Source organism: Electrona antarctica (genome assembly GCF_951216825.1).
Source record: "Electrona antarctica genome assembly, chromosome: 21".
NCBI lineage: Eukaryota > Metazoa > Chordata > Actinopteri > Myctophiformes > Myctophidae > Electrona > Electrona antarctica.
Genome location: NC_136802.1, coordinates 8295823 through 8317972, shown reverse-complemented (window position 1 = coordinate 8317972; position 22150 = coordinate 8295823). Strand labels below are relative to the sequence as shown.

At 41.7% G+C, this 22150-nt stretch overlaps 2 protein-coding genes across 2 annotated transcripts in view; one reads left to right on the top strand and one right to left on the bottom strand.

The window, feature by feature from the left end:
* rin1b (Ras and Rab interactor 1b) overlaps positions 1 to 22150 on the bottom strand; it is a gene marked incomplete at its 3' end in the record, with an annotated part of 74783 nt that overhangs the window by 30361 nt on the left and 22272 nt on the right. The gene's annotated exons all lie outside the window — the stretch shown is intronic.
* On the top strand, positions 209 to 21064 carry LOC306914547 (myosin heavy chain, fast skeletal muscle-like). The gene is made up of 40 exons (XM_079491629.1): positions 209 to 427; positions 758 to 901; positions 2086 to 2242; positions 2335 to 2362; positions 2466 to 2577; positions 2662 to 2754; positions 2850 to 2913; positions 3243 to 3341; positions 3427 to 3530; positions 4000 to 4138; positions 5093 to 5211; positions 5548 to 5697; positions 5795 to 5965; positions 6449 to 6636; positions 6972 to 7087; positions 8913 to 8977; positions 9464 to 9551; positions 10076 to 10193; positions 10279 to 10402; positions 10499 to 10635; positions 10821 to 11076; positions 11817 to 12059; positions 12260 to 12436; positions 12526 to 12671; positions 12763 to 12853; positions 12945 to 13334; positions 14246 to 14372; positions 14525 to 14643; positions 14972 to 15168; positions 16115 to 16298; positions 16442 to 16607; positions 16703 to 16827; positions 16928 to 17236; positions 17679 to 17882; positions 18012 to 18137; positions 18543 to 18713; positions 18982 to 19086; positions 19615 to 19710; positions 20744 to 20872; positions 20970 to 21064. The coding sequence occupies exons 1-40, from the start codon at positions 221 to 223 to the stop codon at positions 20988 to 20990; spliced, it is 5805 nt and encodes a 1934-aa protein (XP_079347755.1). The 5' UTR covers positions 209 to 220; the 3' UTR covers positions 20991 to 21064.

Here is a 22150-nt window from a genome sequence, read left to right as displayed (position 1 = left end):
GAATAGGCCTACAATGATCTGCTCAGATCTCAAGTCAGCAATGGCATCAACACCATCCTTTTGTCTGTCTACACTCTACAGAAAGCCCGTAGAAAGGAATACCAGCACTCACTTTTTATACATTTCCAGAACCGTGCACGCGATATTCTTATACTAGTGTGAACTACTCAACTGAGTGCTTGCTTCTCCTCTCTTCAAATGTCAACAGAAAGCCGCCACCATGAGTACGGACGAAGAGATGAAGCAGTACGGCAAAGCCGCCATTTATCTCCGCAAGCCAGAGAAGGAGAGAATGGAGTCTCAAAGTGCGCCCTTTGATGCCAAAACGGCTTCATATGTGGCTGATAAGGCCGAGCTGTACCTCAAGTGTAAGATCATAAGCAAGGACGGTGGCAAAGTCACCGTGGAAACGCTCGACAAGAAGGAGGTAGGGAGAGGTGTATCTAAAGATCAAATAGTTGCACGGTACAACTAACCTGACTGCTGCCCCATCTGGCGGAGTCAGGTTACAGTACAACTGGATTAACCCATTTTGGGGGCGGGAACCCCTTTTGGTGTTAGCATTATGTTATGCTTTAGCTATTGAAAAATAGCAGATCTACAAGCTCATAGCGTGCTATTTAAAAAAAATTGAACGACTGACATAGAAACATAGCTTTTTCAGAAAACTGTCAGGATGTAGAAGACATTTTTTGAATCTGATCTCAGGTCAAAATGGGTTAACAGTACATTCTGAAGTTGAGCTTTTTCTTTTTAGACAAGAACTGTCCCTGAGGCGGATGTCACCCCTATGAACCCTCCCAAGTATGACAAGATTGAGGACATGGCCATGATGACCCACCTCACTGAAGCCACCGTCCTGTATAACCTCAAAGAGCGTTATGCAGCATGGATGATCTACGTAAGCTTTTCTACACATGCTGAGAGCAGTACACTAATTGCACCAGTCGATAGCAAAGAAAGAAAAATGTTATATCATCAAGTGAAAAAGCATAGAAAATGAAACAAACTCATGGTTCTGACTGTCAAAAAAAATCTATTCGAATTAGAATCGTGATTCCCGTTATGAACGATTCAAAATCGATTCATAATTTCCAAAAATCGATTTATTTTTTATTTTTTTAGATTTGTTTTTCTGGTTACAGTTACAGGAGTATTCACTACATGGTGTTTGTGATATGAAATGTAAGCTTACCCTAATCACTGTAAACATTTTCAAGTTACTGTAGTCACTTCAGTTCAGCACAGCTGAGGTGTGTCTGTCAACAAGGAGCCAGCTGACCCTCATTGACAGGCAACCGGCATCAAGGCAACTAGTTGTGAGAAACTGAGTGAGAAAAAGTAACTGAGTGACAGACTCAGTCAGAAGTTAAAATGTTTTGTGTATTCACATCATTCAGTTGATAAAACACAAGGCTGGAGTAGATCGTGATGAAATCCTATGTATTGAATTGAGAATCATTTTGAATAGAGAATCGTTTTAAATCTGGGAAAAAATGCTTTTTAATTTTAAAAAAATCATTTTTAATCGAATCGTGACCCCAAGAATCGGAACCGAATCGTGAGACACCCAAAGATTCACAGCCCTAGTTCTGACGTTAACTTGATCATTAGCCACATAATTTGAAGTCGTGAGTGTCTGTAATCCCTGCTCTAGTGATGTGTTGTCCCAGATAGATATGTGGCATGCTCTAACCTCGCCTCACCAGGCTTTCCACCTCGGAGGAAAGCCTGGTCTCTGTTTCAAAAGTCCGTATGATCCGGTCAGGAGCGAATGATATCGTTACGTCATGTTGTAGTATTGTTTTGTAGTCGACAGGCAGGAACAATCAAACGGAACTTCCTTTTCCCTCAAACCGGAAGAATAACAATAAAAGCTCTCGTAGCCTGCAGCTTTTATTGAGAAAATCGGTTTGAGGGAAAAGGAAGTTCCGATTGATTGTTCCTGCCTGTCGACTACAAAACAATACTACAACATGTAACGTAAGGATATCATCCGCTCCCGACCGGATCATATACCCGACATGAAATGGTACCCAGGCTAGGCATGCTCAGTGCTGTGTTTCTCCCTCTTCTCCCCTTCAGACCTACTCTGGCTTGTTCTGTGCAACTGTGAACCCTTACAAGTGGCTCCCAGTGTACGACCAGGAGGTTGTAAATGCCTACAGAGGCAAGAAGCGTATTGAGGCTCCACCCCACATCTTCTCCGTCTCTGACAACGCCTTTCAGTTCATGCTGATGGGTACGTACATTAATTAACTAGTCGGGACAATGTGAACAAATATAGAACTATCATGGTTTCCATGACTAAATGTTTTGCTTTATATTTTACAGATAAAGAGAACCAGTCTGTCCTGATCACGTAAGTTTCCAACATCTATACTATAAAATTATAGGCATTAAAAAATAACTTTGTACAGACATTCACTAAGTGCATTTCTCTGAATGTATGCATTTATAACCAGTGGAGAATCCGGTGCTGGGAAGACTGTGAACACCAAGCGTGTCATCCAGTACTTTGCAACAGCAGCCACTGCCACTGGAGAGAAATCGGCGGCCGATAGTGGTAAAATCAAGGTCTGTTGTATGTTTTTAACTCTAACAAATACATGTTTTAGCAATTCAATTTAAAATAATTCTGACCACATTTTAAAATTCTAGGGCTCACTGGAGGATCAGATTATTGCAGCCAATCCCTTGCTGGAGGCCTATGGTAATGCCAAGACTGTGAGGAATGACAACTCCTCGCGCTTTGTAAGTGTAAAATAATTACTTTTTATGAGAAAACCTGCAATAATTCCACAATGTAGAGGTGATGCAACTAATTGTGCTACCGACATATCAAACAGGGTAAATTCATCAGGATCCATTTCAACTCTGTGGGTAAATTGGCCAGTGCTGATATTGAGACATGTAAGTATGAAGTTCACGTATTATCAATTATATATTTGTTAACCCATTTTGGGCAGGAACCCCTTTTGGTGTTTTAAACGTTATAATTTAGCTATTGAAAAATAGCAGATCTACAAGCTCATAGCGTGCCACCGAGTGGTGCGCTACGAGCTTGTAGGTCTGCTATTTTTTATTTCAGAAAACTGGAGGATTTAGAAGATTTTTTTAAATTTTGAGGTCAGGTCAAAATGGGTTAATTTGAGGATTACATTTTGACTTATGTACAACCCATATATAAATATATATATTTTTTTAAAATTATTATGAGTTATGTTGTTCAACCCATATAGATCTGCTGGAGAAGTCTAGAGTGACCTACCAGCTTCCTCTGGAGAGAGGTTACCATATCTTCTTCCAGATGATGACCAACCACAAACCTGAGATTATAGGTAAGTGGAATTACCGATGATGCAGTGAGAACATCAAATCAATGAATAGAAACACATGTTCACACTTTTATCACAACCTTTTCAGAAAGTTGTCTCATCACCTCCAACCCCTACGACTTCCCGCTGATCAGCATGGGTCAGATCACCGTGGCCAGCATTGATGACAAAGTCGAGCTGGACGCTACAGACGTAAATCGACATTATTTAAATGTTCTAATACACACTGACTGTGCACTGCAGTCAGTTGCTCTGTTAATACTCACTGTGCACTGCAGTCAGTTGCTCTGCAAAATATTTTTTTCTGTTCAGGCCATGACCTCCCAAAATAAATCCTATTTTAAACTGGGTTGCTAATATAATCGGCAGCGCCTCGGGGGTAGAGTGACCGGATGGGAACCGCAAGGTTCCCAGTTCGAACCCGGGCTCCCCCAGAGTTAGCGTCGAAGTGTCCTTGAGCAAGACTCTGAAACCCTAATTGCTCCCGATGTGCAGGTTGGTGCCTTGCATGGTTTCCAACCGGCATCGGTGTGTGTGAATGTGTGTGTGAATGTAATGCACAATCTATGTAAAGCGCCTTGGATAAAGGCATTATATAAATGCACCATTTACCATTTACAATAATGCTTAATGGAACACATCTCTTGCTTATTTACATCAGGATGCTATTGACATCCTGGGCTTCAATGGTGAGGAGAAAGGGTGCATCTACAAGTTCACCGGTGCAGTGATGCATCATGGGGTGTTGAACTTCAAGCAGAAGCAGCGTGAGGAGCAGGCAGAGCCAGACGGCACGGAGGGTGAGCTCTTTTTTTTGCTTTCGCCTTTATTTTTCTTTATTTTTTTTAAAGAGGGACAGAGTGACAGTAGGCTGACATGAAATGGGGAGATAGGTGTGTGTGTGGTGTGTGTGGCTGGTGTCTGGGCTGGCCCAGACGGCTACGCCAGCCGCCCGGGCCAATAGTTTTCTATTTACTTATAAATCAGTGGTATAAGGGTCCATTTGGTTACCAACTCTCCATCATTTAGCTGGGGACCACCTGGAACCCCATCAAGGACCACTGGTTGAAAACCACTGTTCTAAATTAACTAAGCTAAATATATGTTCAATATATTTTCATTATTTATATTATACTCTTTATACTGAAGGTTATTTGGTTTTATGGTCCTAGATTACTAGCTGTATGCATTTGACGTTTTACCTTGTGTTTACCTTGCTTACTGTAAATCGCTCTCTGGATTAAAGGAGAATTCCATGCTAGAACATTTTCGTACCTTTCTTTGTAGTTGTTACGTCCCCATCAAAGAGGTCCAGGTGTTTTTTTGTGCAAAAACTCCTTATTGGCTATTTCCCCTACGATAAGCCCTCAATGAATTGCATTGAATTGAATGGGAATTGAATGGGGCTATGGGGTGTTGTGCTAATTCGCTTATTTCCATCGAAATAAGTAGTAAAGTGTGCAGCTTGGGATATTATTTACATTATGAAGAGAGGATATATACAAAAACAAAAACACCCCATAGCCCCATTCAATTCCCATTCAATGCATTTCATTTAGGGCTTATGGTAGGGGAAATAGCCAATAAGGAGCTTTTGCACAAAATAACACCTGGACCTCTTTGGTGGGGATGTAACAACTACCAATAAAGGTAAGAAAGCCTTCTAGCATGGAATTCTCCTTTAAGCGTCTGCTAAATCCCTAAATTGTAAATTGCAAATTAATTTAATTGTAAATTCATTGCAATAATTTCAGTGGCTGACAAGATCTGCTACCTGTTGGGTCTGAACTCAGCGGATATGCTTAAGGCATACTGCTACCCCAGAGTCAAAGTGGGAAACGAATTTGTCACTAAAGGACAAACTGTGCCACAGGTGAGTAAAGTCACATTATTTCCATGTTCTGATTTCATACACACTTTATATTCTCAACACTTTATATTCTCAACACCCCATAAGAACTCTGATATCTTTTTGAGTTGTGTCCAGCCTGTCTTAAATCATAATTACAATGATCCTCCAACATTATTGTCTCAGCCAGGCTGAAGGCAAGGCAGAGACTATGTTTTGCACCATGTCCGTCGGTCTGTGTGCTTGTTTGTGTGTGTCTATATGAGCAGGTAAACTCGCGTCTGCTAAATGCTTAAATTGTAACTTGTAAATTGTGTAATTCTCACCCATAGTCCCCTAATAATGTTCCTATTTCCTTAGGTAATGAACTCAGTCGGTGCCTTGGCCAAGTCCATCTATGAGAAGCTGTTCTTTTGGATGGTCATTAGGATCAACGAGATGCTGGACACCAAGCAGCCGAGAAACTTCTACATTGGTGTGCTGGACATCGCTGGTTTTGAAATCTTTGATGTAAGCATGGACTTGTTTTAAGTGGGACACTAATTATTTTTTGTCACAGTTGTTACACAATTACAAGAGATTGGGCTAATGATAATTCCTCTCACAGTTCAACACCCTGGAGCAGCTGTGCATCAACTTCACCAATGAGAAACTGCAACAGTTTTTCAACCACACCATGTTTGTTCTGGAACAAGAAGAGTACATGAAAGAGGGAATTCCCTGGGATCTCGTTGACTTCGGCATGGACTTGGCTATCTGCATCGAGCTCATTGAGAAGGTAGGTACATGGGCTTGGCTGTCTGCATTGAGCTGACTGAGATATTTTTGAGTGGTGCAAACCTCTCCAACAACTGGCTTTGTACCCGTGTTTGTTCGTACCAAAAAAATTAGCATGGTTAACTTACTATGGTCATTCAGTTCACACGGGTGTGATTTAAAAAACACCCGTGTGAACTGAGTGGTGTAAGGTCTTATATAGCCTGTCTGACGTAATGAAATCATGTCTGACGTAATGAAATCACACCCGGGTGAACAGGGTGAACATAGCAACCATGCTCATTTTTTCTGCACTAACAAGCCAGTTGTAGGAGTGGTTTACACCACTCAAAAATGAGCATGGTTACTATGGTCACTGACATTACGTCAGACCACAGCTGATCAGGCTATATAAGACCTTGCACCACTCAGTTCACACGGGTGTGATTTTTTTTTTGTCATTGGCACTACGTTTTTGTTTTGTGTCTTTTATCTCCTTCCAAAGCCCTTGGGCATCTTCTCCATCCTTGAAGAGCAGTGCATGTTCCCAAAGGCTACAGACAAGTCTTTCTCAGAGAAGTTGATTGACCAGCATCTGGGGAAGAACAAGGCCTTTGAGAAACCCAAGCCTGGTAAAGGCAAGGGTGAGGCTCACTTCTCCCTGGTCCACTACGCTGGCACTGTGGACTACAGGTGAACACAACCATATATACATCTATCTATCGTATCTATCGTATCTATCTATCTATCTATCTATCTATCTATCTATCTATCTATCTATCTATCTATCTATCTATCTATCTATCTATCTATCTATCTATCTGTACCTACCTGTACTTGATATATTATATATAATATAATAACCGGAACTGTGGACTATAGTTTTCGATTAATTGAGTATGGAGGACCCCAATGGAAACGAGTCATAGGCCTTCTTGGGTCCAAATCCTCTTAGCAGTATTGAACTGTACATCTGTGCTTTTTTCTGCAAACTGTTAGTATAAAGTATTCAATCAATCAATCAACAGCATCACAGGCTGGCTAGAGAAGAACAAGGATCCTCTCAACGACTCTGTGGTACAGCTGTACCAGAAGTCGTCAGTGAAGCTGCTGTGTATGTTATATCCCCCACCTGAGCCTGAAGGTACGTTTACTACAATTGGTTTGAACAATTCGGATAGAGAGAGCATACAGTTGGAGGCCATCGATATTGTCCTTTTCTTTTTGCTGAGGTTTGCGTGATCTGCGCAAAAGGACAGTTAACCCATTTTGGGCGGGAACCCCTTTTGGTGTTTTAAACATTATGTTATAATTTAGCTATTGAAAAATAGCAGACCTACAAGCTCATAGCGCGCCACCGAGTGGCGCGCTACGAGCTTGTAGGTCTGCTATTTTTGAAAAATCGTGAAAATATTTATTTCAGAAAACTGGAGGATTTAGAAGGATTTTTTTTAAATTTTGAGGTCAGGCCTAAATGGGTCAAATGATAAGGGACAATATCGGTGGCACCCAACTGTACCTGTATTATGGCAGTGGTTCCCAAACCTTTTCATGTCAACGACCCCCCCAAATTAACACTAATTAGCCCGCGGACCCCCATTTGAAAAATATATGCCAAGGACCCCCATATGAGAAGCTTTTTACGTCTCTAGCAGTGATTATCAAGCATTTTCATTTAAGGCGAGACATGGTAGGTGAATAGGGAAAAAAAGTTAACTAATAGCTATCACAATGAAACTTCTCCAGTTGATTACTTATATTAAAACTAAGATGTTTTGTATTACAAGTTTTCTGAAATGATATGTTTAAATATGCAAATTAGGCATTATATGTGCTAATTTGCATACATTTCGGGACGATAAATCTGAAGATCGGATAAAGCCAGGTTCAAAATGATTGTTTCATTTGGTTGACATATTAGAGACAAAGAAAATTACAGAAGGGATTTTAGATATCTCTAATTATCACTCCACAAATCAGAAAATAGTGTCAACAGGCATAAAAAACCCAATTTTCGGCATGTTTTTAGGTATAAAAAGTGATGTAAATCAGGCTGTGAATGATATATCAACAAACCCATCTGTAAATATCTGCAGAATATAGTTATGAATAAGACTGGAAAGTTTGGTGTATGTGAGTGCAACTGGAGTGGAGATTCTTTGTCCCAGGTATGAGGAAAACTCATTTTGAGTAAACGGCATTTAAAGAATTGTATTGTAAAATTCCAAAACGTTTTATTTGAAGCCACTATTTTGAGACAAAATATCTCATCCAAACCTTGGCAACAACATATAATGCCATATATCATTGGAAAGGTCTGGACCTCGAGCTGACTGTGGTTTGATCCAAATATGGTCACTTCCTTTGTACCAACAACCAATCATGAAAATTGAGAGGGTGGATTTTCACCCAGCAAAACGAGCTGTCATTGGCTAAAATAAACGACTAAAATAAACATCTAAATCTGTGTTTTGAATGTTTATTTTGCTTTAGTTTGAAAGAAAACATGTTTAGGAAGCAAAATAGCAACAAAAAGAAAAGAAGAAAAATCATGATTTCACCTACCATGTCTCACCTATTTAATGGCAGTTCTATCTCTGGGACCCCAATGTATACTGTAAAATCACTGTTAATTTAACTCTGAGAGTGTACAAATGGAACCAAATGGACCCAAACCTGTCCATTTGGTTCCATTTGTACACTCTGAGTTACATACCCATAAGGGACAGTTGGTTCCTAACTATCATTTAGCTGGGGACCCCCTGGAAATCCCTCAAGGACCCCGGACCCCACTTTGGGAATCACTGTATTATGGTGATTAATCACGATTAATACATTTTTAAGCTGTGATTAATGTGATTAAAATTTTAATAGATTGACAGCCCTAATCAATACTATAAACACACAAGAGGGGAGGCATTTTCATTCTGTATAACTAATGATAACTCATGATTATAACAAATATACAGATACGACAAAGAAGGGAGGCAAGAAGAAGGGAGGTTCCATGCAGACTGTGTCTAGTGCTTTCAGGGTAAGGATATCTATTCATTATTATCAACATGATATTCCTGTAAGAATGAAGCATTATTATTATCAACCTTATATCATGTAAGTAAGAAATTGTCTTTTAATGTTGGAATTAAACAATTTCTGTGTCACATGTTGTGAGCTTGTAGATCTGATATCTTTGAATGGTTTAAAATAGCGTTTAAGTGGTTAACCCATTTTGGGCGGAAACCCCTTTTATGTTATGCTTTAGCCATTGAAAAATAGCAGATCTACAAGCTCATAGCGCGCCACCGAGTGGCGCGCTATGAACTTGTAGGTCTGTTATTTTTGAAAAATCGACGGATATAGAAACATAGCTTTTTCAGAATGGGTTAAAGTATGTTTTAGAAACAATCTAAATCTGCAAAGTAAGTAGTATCTAAAGAGTTAAAATAATTATAGTGGAAGAAAAAGTACAACATTCTATCACTTTTTACTAATAATCAGCCTAATTGGCTCTTTTATGTAGGCAAACTTGGGGATGCTGATGACCAATTTGAGGAGCACTCATCCTCACTTTGTGCGTTGCCTTATTCCCAACGAGTCCAAGTGTCCAGGTAAACAGAAAATAAACATTTGATGCCTTTTCAATGTAATCTCAATGCCTAAAGAAGACCATGTAGTGCTAAGCCGGGATGCGGAAAAGGCTTTCGACCAGGTGGAATATTCCTACTTGTTCTCAGTGATGGAAAAGTTTGATGGAGACAGGTTCATTGCATGGATTAGGCTGTTGTACAGCAACCCCACTGCTAGGAGACTGACACTGTCCTGAGTGTCCTCACAATTTGTGCTTGCAGGGGCTGCAAACAGGGTTGTGTATTGAGTCCTTACGTGTTTGCTTTAGCTCTAGAGCTCCTTGCCCAAACAATTATAGCAAACGCTAACATATATGGGTACAACACAGAATACAATAACATCTCCATGGAGATCTCCATAAGATGCAGATTACATTCTTCTGTATGTAACCAGACCCAAAACAGCAATCACATGGATTTTGTTTGACTCGTTTTGACTCATTAAATGCCATTTGGCCAGTGTGTAACTCTTTTGCTGTAATAATAATGAAGCAACATATTTACAGGAATGATGGAGAACTTCCTGGTCATCCACCAGCTGAGGTGTAACGGTGTGCTGGAGGGCATCAGGATCTGTAGAAAGGGCTTCCCAAGCAGAATCCCCTATGCTGACTTCAAGCAGAGGTATCAATTCATTTTCCCAGAAGCTTTTAGTTCAAAATCTATTAACGGGAGGCATGCAAAATGACCATGAACTTCTGCAAAACAGATACAAAGTACTGAACGCCAGCGCATGTCCCGAAGGCGCATTCATAGACAACAAGAAAGCTTCAGAGAAGCTGCTTGGGTCCATTGACGTTCCCGTTGAAGAGTACAGGTTTGGACACACCAAGGTAAACACACTCCCTGCATGGTTTAACATTTTGGACAGAGGACTAAAACTAGATGTTATGGTTGTTTAGTTACAGTGTTTGTAACATTGTATTCAGGTGTTCTTCAAAGCTGGTCTGCTGGGTGTCCTTGAGGAGATGCGAGATGAGAAGCTGGCTAGTCTGGTCACCATGACTCAGGCACTTGCACGAGCTTACGTCATGAGGAAGGAGTTTGTCAAGATGATGGCTAGGAGGTACTTTGAAAACATCCATTTGATATTTAGTGCAATTTGTAATTATTATTACAAATTGCACTAAAATTATTTGTTCGGCCCAATTTTTGTCAAATTGTTAAATGACACAATTATATAATATAAGTATTACATGGAAACCCTCGATCTGCATTTCAATCATGATCCACTGAAACTGTCGTCCACAGAGACGCCATCTACACCATCCAGTTCAACCTCCGCTCATTCGTCAATGTGAAACACTGGCCATGGATGAAGGTCTACTACAAGATCAAGCCTCTCCTGCAGAGCGCCGAGACTGAGAAGGAGCTGCAGAACATGAAGGAGAACTATGAGAAGATGAAGACTGACCTGGCCTCTGCCCAGGCCGCGAAGAAGACAATAGAAGAGAAATTGGTGGCTTTGGTGCAGGAGAAGAATAACCTTGCACAGTCAGCGGCATCAGTAAGTAACGTTTACAGGGAAATGTTGCTAATATTTCATATGGTTTATCTTAAGTAGAATGTAGATGTAGAGTCCGACCACAAGGCATTCTAATCTCTTCCATGGTATACTTTGCAGACCATGACTGCCTGGTGGTCGAACGACTGTTGGCATCATAATTGTATACCATAGCTACATGGCTACCAACACAAGGGCCTGACCCAAAGTGTCATTCTTGAATCTTCTGTGGGGAGGGTGAATTTGGATATGCAACTGCTACTCACCTATGCGCTACTATTCCTTTTGGAGGAGATTGATACACTACTATATTATATCCTTTTCGAGGAGGTTGATAGGCCTACACTACTATAGTATATCCTGTTGGAGGAGATCGATAGCCTCCAGCTTCTTCTTTGTCCTCACCTCCAATTTACAATTTTACAATTTAGGCATTTAGCAGACGCTCTTAATCCAGAGCGATTTACATTAAGCAATAACAAAAGCATGGCATACATCACATATATAAAAAGTAGTATGAATCATGCGTAAACTAAGAACGTAACAGTGGAGTATCTATGTAAACTATACATACTATACCTCCGCCGTCCAGGCTCTTAACAATGATAGAGCCTGCCTTTTTCACCAGCTTGTTCAGTCTGTTAATGTCCCTTGTGTCCCCAGGAAGCGGTTGCAATACCAATCTCATATATCTCACCCAGAACAAAATGCTGACTTATTCCCTCACGTATGCCTTTGACCAGGGAGACGAGGCTCTGAATGACGCGGAGGAGAGGTGTGAAGGTCTTATTAAAAGTAAGATCCAGATGGAGGCAAAGCTCAAAGAGACGACCGAGAGACTGGAGGACGAGGAGGAGATCAACGCTGAGCTGACCGCCAAGAAGAGGAAGCTGGAGGATGAATGCTCCGAGCTCAAGAAGGACATCGATGACCTGGAGCTCACCTTGGCCAAAGTGGAGAAGGAAAAACACGCCACTGAAAACAAGGTATAGATTATACACTCTAGATTCAAGATCATACGCTCTAGTTACATACTTGTAAGTGTCAATCTATACTGTCAGAGTTACATATCTTGTAAGGGTCAATTCAGACCCCCTCCCCCAAAGGAACCCTGAGAGTCCCTGGAACCCACTTTGAGAAGCACCAATCCATTCCATGACAACACATTATGTTCTGCTTCTATCAGGTGAAGAACCTGACTGAGGAGATGGCCTCTCAGGATGAATGCGTCGCTAAGCTGACGAAAGAGAAAAAAGCCCTCCAAGAGGCCCATCAGCAGACCCTGGATGACCTGCAGGCAGAGGAGGACAAAGTCAACACTCTGACCAAGGCCAAGACCAAGCTGGAACAGCAAGTTGACGACGTGAGTTCATCAAGTCTTAACGGATGTTTTAAACATAATAGCTATATTTTTATTGTTGTACTGACTAATACGAAAATATATTTGTGCAGTTGGAGGGTTCTCTGGAGCAAGAGAAGAAGCTCCGCATGGACCTCGAGAGAGGCAAGAGAAAGCTTGAGGGTGATCTGAAACTGTCCCAGGAATCCATCATGGACCTGGAAAATGACAAGCAGCAATCTGACGAGAAGATAAAGAAGTAAATGTGAACCCGACAATATGAAATGTCATGGAGAGAAACCACGTGACCTGCAGAATGACACTAAAATATGATGTACTGTATTCAACAGGAAGGACTTTGAAGTAAGCCAGCTTCTGAGTAAGATTGAGGATGAACAATCTTTGGGGGCCCAGCTGCAGAAGAAGATCAAAGAACTTCAGGTATTCTTAATGTTTTCTGTAAAATCATTAATGAGTAAGAGTGAATGGTTATTTCATTTCAGATGTTAATCTAACATCATTAATTTAAAAGGCTCGTATTGAAGAGCTGGAGGAGGAGATCGAGGCGGAGCGTGCTGCTCGTGCCAAAGTGGAGAAGCAGAGAGCCGATCTCTCCAGGGAACTTGAGGAGATCAGCGAGAGGCTGGAGGAGGCCGGAGGAGCCACCGCCGCTCAGATCGAGATGAACAAGAAGCGCGAGGCCGAGTTCCAGAAGCTGCGCCGTGACCTTGAAGAGTCCACGCTGCAGCACGAAGCCACCGCTTCCACTCTCCGTAAGAAACAGGCCGACAGCGTGGCTGAACTGGGCGAACAGATCGACAACCTCCAGAGAGTCAAGCAGAAACTGGAGAAGGAGAAGAGTGAATACAAGATGGAGATCGATGACCTGTCCAGCAACATGGAGGCTGTTTCTAAGGCAAAGGTGGGATGGAATGCCTGTGTATAATATCAATGTGACCGTTTGAAGTGAAATGAAATACTCCAATTTTAAAACTGATGTGGGGATGTGTGGGGCATTGAAAGGCAGTCAGTGTTGGGTATATTACTTTATATTTGGAATATATTTCTTATTACTTATTACCTTAATTTGTCAAGTAATATATTGTATTACATATTACTGTCTGAGCAAGAGTAATATATTAATATTACTATTACATATTACTTTTTTTAAATGCTCAAATCGAACAATTAAATATTTAGTATAATTATAAATTATACATTACGTAGACCAGTGGCGTATCTACAATAAGGCGAGGCCAAACGGCCGCCTAGCCAAATCCATTTGAAAACACGACTGAGAAAAAAAGAGGACAAACACCAGACCTGAGAACTATTAGTGGGGAGCGGAAATACGTAATTCTTTAACTTCTGCAGTTGTCACATAATGTCACAAGACAGAGCCACGGGCAACGAGACAGACAGACAGAAAGTAATGCAGTAATACAGAAAGATTTTTAGAATATATTACAATGTTTTTGTTAAGTAATGTATTATATTACAAGTTACCGTATTCCGGTAATATATTACGTAATATATTAAGTTACGTAGTGTTAGTTACCCAACACTGAAGGCAGTCTATACCCAGGTCAGATTTAACAGTGGGAATGTTTAAACCAAGTAATCTTGTGAACGAGTATGGTGATTCCAAACTCTAAAATGCTATTAAGCTTTTAAGAAGATTTTTTAAGTAAGGCTTAAATCATAGCTAATGATGGCCAACCCAGTGATGATGGGTAAGGAAATCATACAGTTATGAACCGGAGGGCTGAATTATAGACTTTAGATCAAAAAAATCTGAAACTATGATTGAACATGTCCAATGTTCGTTTCCAGGGAAATCTTGAGAAGATGTGCCGCACCCTTGAGGACCAACTTAGTGAAATCAAGGCTAAGAGTGACGAGAACGTTCGCCAGATCAATGATATTGGAGCTCAGAGAGCGAGACTGTTGACGGAGAACGGTACATGTTCATTTCATCATAAATCATTTGACTTTTTTTTAGAGAGAATTATAATTAGAGATGGAGATAATGCTTTTTGATCAACAGTTATCGTTGGACTGATGATGATTTGTTTGAAATGTTTGAAACGAATATTCAAATGTCTAATTTAGGTGAGTTTGGTCGTCAACTGGAGGAGAAAGAAGCTCTGGTCTCTCAGCTCACCAGAGGCAAGCAGGCCTTCACCCAGCAGATTGAGGAGTTGAAGAGACACGTTGAAGAGGAGGTTAAGGTGATGAACAAATTATTTTTTACATTTTTGAGGGGCTCTAGCCCCACCTATGTCCAACTTTGAGGGTTTGTGTAAACACAAACATATTGTCCTAACACAATCATTGAATGCCATTGACAATGAATGGCCAGTTTTGAGTGTTTGTGCAAACGCGAACATTGAATGCCATTGGCAACGAATGGCCAGTTTTGAGTGTTTATGTAAACACAAACTGATGAAGATGAGATGATGATGATGTATGATAAGAGCGACCCTCACTTCACACGGGTGTGATTCTTTTGTCATTTCATTCAGCTGACATTATTTTGTCCCATTGTCATTCCGACAGGCAAAGAACGCCCTCGCTCACGGCGTGCAGTCGGCTCGCCACGACTGCGACCTCCTGAGGGAGCAGTTTGAGGAGGAGCAGGAGGCCAAGGCGGAGCTGCAGCGTGGAATGTCCAAGGCCAACGCTGAGGTGTGTCAGTGGAGGAGCAAGTATGAGACTGATGCTGTCCAACGCACTGAGGAGCTGGAGGAGGCCAAGTAAGTCAGCAGTGTTTTTTACCATAGAGTATATCCATCTAAAAAAATTGAATATATAGTATAGAGCGCCGAAGTCCTGACGTCACTCGCTCATCCCCTGGTTCTGCCTGGTTCACGGAAGTAATTTCTCTATGGAGAATAGCATCAGGTCATCTTAAAATCGTTTCATATAAGCATTGTGGTCCAAAAGTAAACAAACTGTCTTGGCGTTATTGTCAGGGAGGTGGCTCTCATATTTGATACAGTCTGTTTATAGCGAAAATGTAACTAATTCAGTAGCAGTAACAATAGCGTTTTCTCTCAGTCAGTTGATTCTTCATATCCATATGAGTGAAACGGCCGGGATGACATGTTTATTTTTAAAACACAGTTAAACGGCCGGGATGACATGTTTATTTTTAAAACACAGTTCTTATTTGAGGCGCTCTCAAATCCTCCTATGGGGATTACAATGCAAATAAAAAGTACATGAACCCGTGGACTTAGCGCCCTCTACCGATATTGATGTCAGACTTCGGTGCTCTATATACACACTAGAGAGCGCCGAAGTCCTGACGTCATGCGGAAGCACTAACTCGTGAACGAGTGCTCTGTGTTAAACCCAAGCTGCTGCACGCTCTTTTGCTCGTGCTACATGCACGAGCAAAACCGCCTGCCTGCAGTTCCAGCTTTGGCCAGAAGGGTTGGGGTGACTTCAACGTTTCCCAGGTGCTCTGGGGACTTCACTGTCAGGTGCCACTAGGCCTGTCCAATCGCCCAATCGCAATTATTGGAGATAATCGCTTGAGGTAAAAAATAAAAACAATTACATAATCGTCACAATCGTGAAAAATGTTCATAAAGAGTGGAAATAGCAGATCTATACGCTCATTACCCCTAGGCACCACTCACTATAATACAAAATGTTGCCCACAATAATCTGATTCCATTGAAAACTGATCAACAGGAAGAAGCTCGCCACGCGTCTTCAGGAAGCCGAGGAGCAAATCGAGGCTGTGAATTCCAAGTGTGCCTCTCTGGAGAAGACCAAGCAGAGACTCCAGGGTGAAGTGGAAGACCTCATGATTGATGTGGAGAGGGCTAACGGTTTGGCCGCCAACCTCGACAAGAAACAGAGGAACTTCGATAAGGTGCTTTGACATACATTATTACAAAAATAATTATTGTGTCCTTAAAGTGAGGGTAAATGACATTACAAATTTCATTACAAATGGTGTGCCAGGTCCTTGACGTGGATGTAAATTACACATTTCGTTACAAATTGTGAATGCAGGTCCTGGCAGATTGGAAGCAGAAACATGAAGAGGGCCAGGCGGAGCTGGAGGGAGCTCTGAAAGAGGCTCGTTCTCTCAGCACGGAGATGTTTAAGATGAAGAACTCCTATGAGGAGTCTCTGGACCAGCTGGAGACCATGAAGAGAGAGAACAAGAACCTGCAACGTACGTTTTACTATCAATCCTTTAAGAGCAACAGGGGAAAAAGAAACTTCATTCATATATTTGCTGACTGATTCATTACTTTCGATCCACTGCAGAGGAGATCTCAGACCTGACTGAACAGATGGGTGAGACTGGAAAGAGTATCCATGAGCTGGAGAAGTCCAAGAAGCAGGTGGAGACAGAGAAGTCAGAGATCCAGACAGCCCTGGAGGAAGCCGAGGTATTGAACCTTTAGACGTCTGTATTTTCTTTCAATATGTTTTACATATTTATATTATATTTATATTAAAAACCTTTTGATCCTGTGTTTTGCATTTCAGGGTACTTTGGAGCACGAAGAGTCCAAGATTCTTCGTGTCCAGCTGGAGCTCAACCAGATCAAGGGCGAGGTGGACAGGAAGCTGGCAGAGAAGGACGAAGAGATGGAGCAGATCAAGAGGAACAGCCAGAGGGTGATGGACTCCATGCAGAGCACTCTGGACACTGAGATCAGGAGCAGGAACGACGCCCTGAGAATCAAGAAGAAGATGGAGGGAGACCTGAACGAGATGGAGGTTCAGCTGAGCCACGCCAACCGCCAGGCTGCCGAGGCCCAGAAGCAGCTGAGGAACCTCCAGGGACAGTTCAAGGTGCAAACGATTTTTAGACACAAACGATGGAACTGCTCTGAACAAATCACATTCTGATGTTTCTCTTTCTGGTGGAGGGCTCTTGCCGCCACAAGTGCATTGTCAATGAGTGAAGCTTTTAACTCCATTATTGCTCGCTATGGTAGCATAAGCACACCTAGGATTATAATCGTACATAGCTGAGTCAGGAAGTAAAAAACTGCCATGTAACATGTAACATGTCTCGCAATATTCATTTAATCCACCCAAAACATACTTTTTGTAAGCAAAATACTATCGTTTAGATAAATCAGACTCAAACCAAGCTTGTTTAATGGCCAAAAACAAGGTGGAAACTGGATGCAGCTGATAATAACCATAATCAATTGTTATTCAAAAAAGGCGTGATAAGGCGTCATCTTGGCGACGGGTGAGTGACCACATCAAATGTGATTTATTGCAGGATGCCCAACTGCACCTTGACGACGCTGTCAGAGGCGGAGAAGACATGAAGGAGCAGGCGGCCATGGTGGAGCGCAGGAACGGCCTCATGGTGGCAGAGATCGACGAGCTGAGAGTAGCTCTGGAACAGACGGAGAGAGGCCGCAAAGTGGCCGAGCAGGAACTGGTGGACACCAGTGAGCGCGCTGGACTGTTGCACTCTCAGGTGTTAAAGTCAATGGAAAAACTCTCTGCACATTTAACATACAGCTTGTCCATGAGCCTTTTGACAACAAGTCTTGCATACTTCATGATAGTCATTGCATTGCTAAAACTGAATCTTAATTTTTTTTAGAATACAAGCCTTTTGAACACCAAGAAGAAACTTGAAGCTGACCTGATCCAGGTCCAAGGTGAAGTGGACGACAGTGTTCAAGAAGCAAGGAATGCTGAGGACAAGGCCAAGAAAGCCATCACTGATGTAAGTTAGGTGCTCTGCTGCCCCTTATCAAATCTACCAGGACAATTAGACATCCTTATGGCATGCTTAATATCTATTGTTACAATTGAGAGAATTCCACGCCCACATATATATCTTTATAATCGGAAATATGTGTACATCCTGAACCCAGCATTCTGGGGTGCTGCAGGCTTCAGGTGGATGGTTCAGAATGCTACAGTACTACAAACTGTCAATAAATACTTCAATCAATCAATCAATCAAAACAGTGCAGAGTGAAGTGGCAACGAGATATTTTCTCACAGTCAACATTTCTATGTACTATGTTTGTATATTGTGATTTTTCTTGCCAAGTGTGATGATGCCACGTCATTTCCGTGTTATTTCCTTGCAGGACAATGCAGTACCTTTTTATCTTCTTTCCAGGCTGCTATGATGGCCGAGGAGCTGAAGAAGGAGCAGGACACCAGCTCTCACCTGGAGAGGATGAAGAAGAACCTGGAGGTCACAGTGAAGGACCTGCAGCACCGCCTCGACGAGGCTGAGAACCTGGCCATGAAGGGAGGCAAGAAGCAGCTCCAGAAACTGGAGGGCAGGGTAAGATATGTGGTTTAACGTAGACAGCATTTTATGTAGACTTAGATAGCAGACGTATGTAAACTATGCACTACTGTATATAGTATATACGGTATATGCATAGTTTCATTTTATAGATATTCCACTGTTGCGTTCTTAGCTTACGTATGATTCATAACTACTTTGTATGTATATGATGTATTGCCGTGCATTTTGTTCTTGCTTAATGTAAATCGCTCTGGATTAAGAGCGTCTGCTAAATGCCTACATTGTAATTCCAACTGTGAAGGTGCGTGAGCTGGAGGCAGACGTTGAATCTGCACAGAGAGGCGGAGCAGACGCTGTTAAAGGTGTCCGCAAGTCCGAGAGGAGATTGAAGGAGCTGACGTACCAGGTACTGTATACCATGTTCACTTAAATAACCGTCTGAGAGGAGATTGAAGGAGCTGACGTACCAGGTACTGTATACCATGGGTTCTCAACCCGTGGGTCGCGACCCCTCGGGGGGTCGCCAAATTATTTTGGGGGTCCCCAAATTATTTTCAAAAAAAAAAGTTTCCTTTTTTTTTTTTTTTTGCAACTGAATGGCTGGAAAGTGGAAATGGAGAGTTTACATATAGTACACATAGTACATGCATACACCTTCCCTAATGATTATATCTGGTTTCAGTATTTATTTATGGTGTATTGTCTCTATTATTAAGGTTATTGTAGCAGTCAATTTTTATTGGGGGTCGGGAGGGGGCGGGGCAGGGGTCCCGAGACATTGCCAAAGCATTTCTGGGGGTCCCCGGCCAAAAACGTTGAGAACCCCTGCTGTATACCATGTTCACTTAAATAACCGTCATGCCACTGACTAAATGAATAGATTGCATGAACGCATGATGATACAACTAATGTTGTAAATTCTCTCTCACTTCAGACTGAAGAGGACAAGAAGAATGTCGCCAGGCTTCAGGATCTGGTAGACAAGCTGCAGATGAAGGTGAAGGGCTACAAGAGGCAGGCCGAGGAAGCGGTAAGAGAAATACATACATCTTTATTCTTTAGTTGTGGTTGCCCTGGGCAGATGAAGGTGAAGGGCTACAAGAGGCAGGCCGAGGAAGCGGTAAGAGAAATACATACATCTTTATTCTTTAGTTGTGGTTGTCCTGGGCAGATGAAGGTGAAGGGCTACAAGAGGCAGGCCGAGGAAGCGGTAAGAGAAATACATACATCTTTATTCTTTAGTAGACAAGCTGCAGATGAAGGTGAAGGGCTACAAGAGGCAGGCCGAGGAAGCGGTAAGAGAAATACATACATCTTTATTCTTTAGTAGACAAGCTGCAGATGAAGGTGAAGGGCTACAAGAGGCAGGCCGAGGAAGCGGTAAGAGAAATACATACATCTTTATTCTTTAGCTGTGGTTGCCCTGGGCAGAGTGTTGTGAACACTAACATGAACATGGCTACTGTACATCGGTTACTGCATGGGAGAAGACCTTAAGAGGCGGCTGTTCATAGCTACTGTGGAGTCAGTACTGCTGTATGGGGCGGAGACATGGACCCTCACAGTACAACAGGAAAAAGCCCTGGATGGAGTCTACACAAGAATGCTACGAATGGCACTAGGTGTCGCATCAGAAATGTGGACCTCTATGGGGACCTACCACGCGTCACGGACAAAGTCAGAGAGAGAAGGATGAGGCTGGCAGGGCACTGCGTCAGGCACTCAGAACTTGAGGCAAGTAAATTGACCCTATGGGAGCCAACCCAGGGCAAAGCCAGAAGGGGAAAGAAGCGTACCACCTATGTAGACGTGCTGCGGCGCGACAGCTTGGCTGACAACACTGCAGAGCTCAAGAACCTGATGTTGGATAGGAATTTGTGGAGGGCAGCGATCCAGGAATCCCGAGTTGGTGTTGGCTAGACCTCACTCTCGCAGCAACAACAACTGCATTAGCCACAACCACACTTTACAGTTTTTTTTCCTGAAATTCTCTTGCGTTGGCTATAATTGTAAGGTGCTCTTTTAAAATATCTATGCTTTGAACCATCTCTGTCACATTGTAGGAGGAAGCAGCCAACACTCACCTGTCCAAGTGCAGGAAGGTTCAGAATGAGCTAGAGGAGGCCGAGGAGCGTGCGGACATCGCTGAATCAATGGTCAACAAGCTGAGAGCTAAAGGTCGTGACTCCAAGGTAAATACATGTGTAATATGAAGGTGTATTATGTTGGCTGATTTAACTAAAGAAAAAATCAATGTTGAATATCTAATGGCATATTCCTATTTTACAGGGCAAGGAGGCCGCTGAATAAGTTCTGCAATAGAAAGTCATAGAATATGACCCATTGTATTCAGAAAGTCATAAAATATATCCCATTGTATTCAGAAGTATTCAGAAAGTCATCAAATATATCCCATTGTATTCAGAAAGTCATAAAATGTAACGCATTGTATTCAGAAAGTCATAAAATATATCCCATTGTATTCAGAAAGTCATAAAATGTAACGCATTGTATTCAGAAAGTCATAAAATATAGCCCATTGTATTCAGAAAGTCATAAAATGTAACACATTGTATTCAGAAAGTCATAAAATATAACCCATTGTATTCAGAAGTATTCAGAAAGTCATACAATATAGCCCATTGTATTCAGAAAGTCATAAAATATATCCCATTGTATTCAGAAAGCAGAAAGTCATAAAATATATCCCATTGTTTTCAGAAAGTCATAAAATATAGCCCATTGTAATCAGAAAGTCATAAAATGTAACGCATTGTATTCAGAAAGTCATAAAATATGACCCATTGTATTCAATAAAGGTGGCAACAAAAGCATTGTGTTGTTTCTTGTAGTCATTACTTTGTCAATCACTTTGTATTGTCAGGTTTGTCAGAGTATCCTGGTTCCAACTCACGCGTCCACTATATACTATTTTGTAAAACCATTGCAAAGATGTTATAAATGTCCATTCTGGACGGGAACCCCTTTTGGTGTTTTAAGTATTATGTTATACTTTAGCTATTGAAAAACAGCAGATCTACAAGCTTGCAGATCTCCTATTTTTGAAAATTCATGAAACTGTGGCTCAGAAATTTGAATATATATCCTTTCGGAGCAAACGTTTTTAACTCAAATATTTGCTTCTGGGGGGTACCTGTAACATATTTTCAGATGGGGGCCAAATACAGATAATTCTGGGGGTCCTTGACATGAAAAGGGTTGAGAACCACTGACATAAAAACAGGTTTTTCAGAAAATTGTCATGATTTAGAAGCCTTCTAATGAAGTACTGTCACCTCATAAACACGTGAAAAACAGGAAAAAATCACACCTGTGTGAACTGAGCAGTGCAACTATACCTTTATTGGTGCGACAGTACAGTAGGTCGCATTTACTATGAAAACCTGCATCTCCCATCCGTTAGTCGCACCTCCATATGGTCACGCCTCGTGACACGTCACGCCACCGTA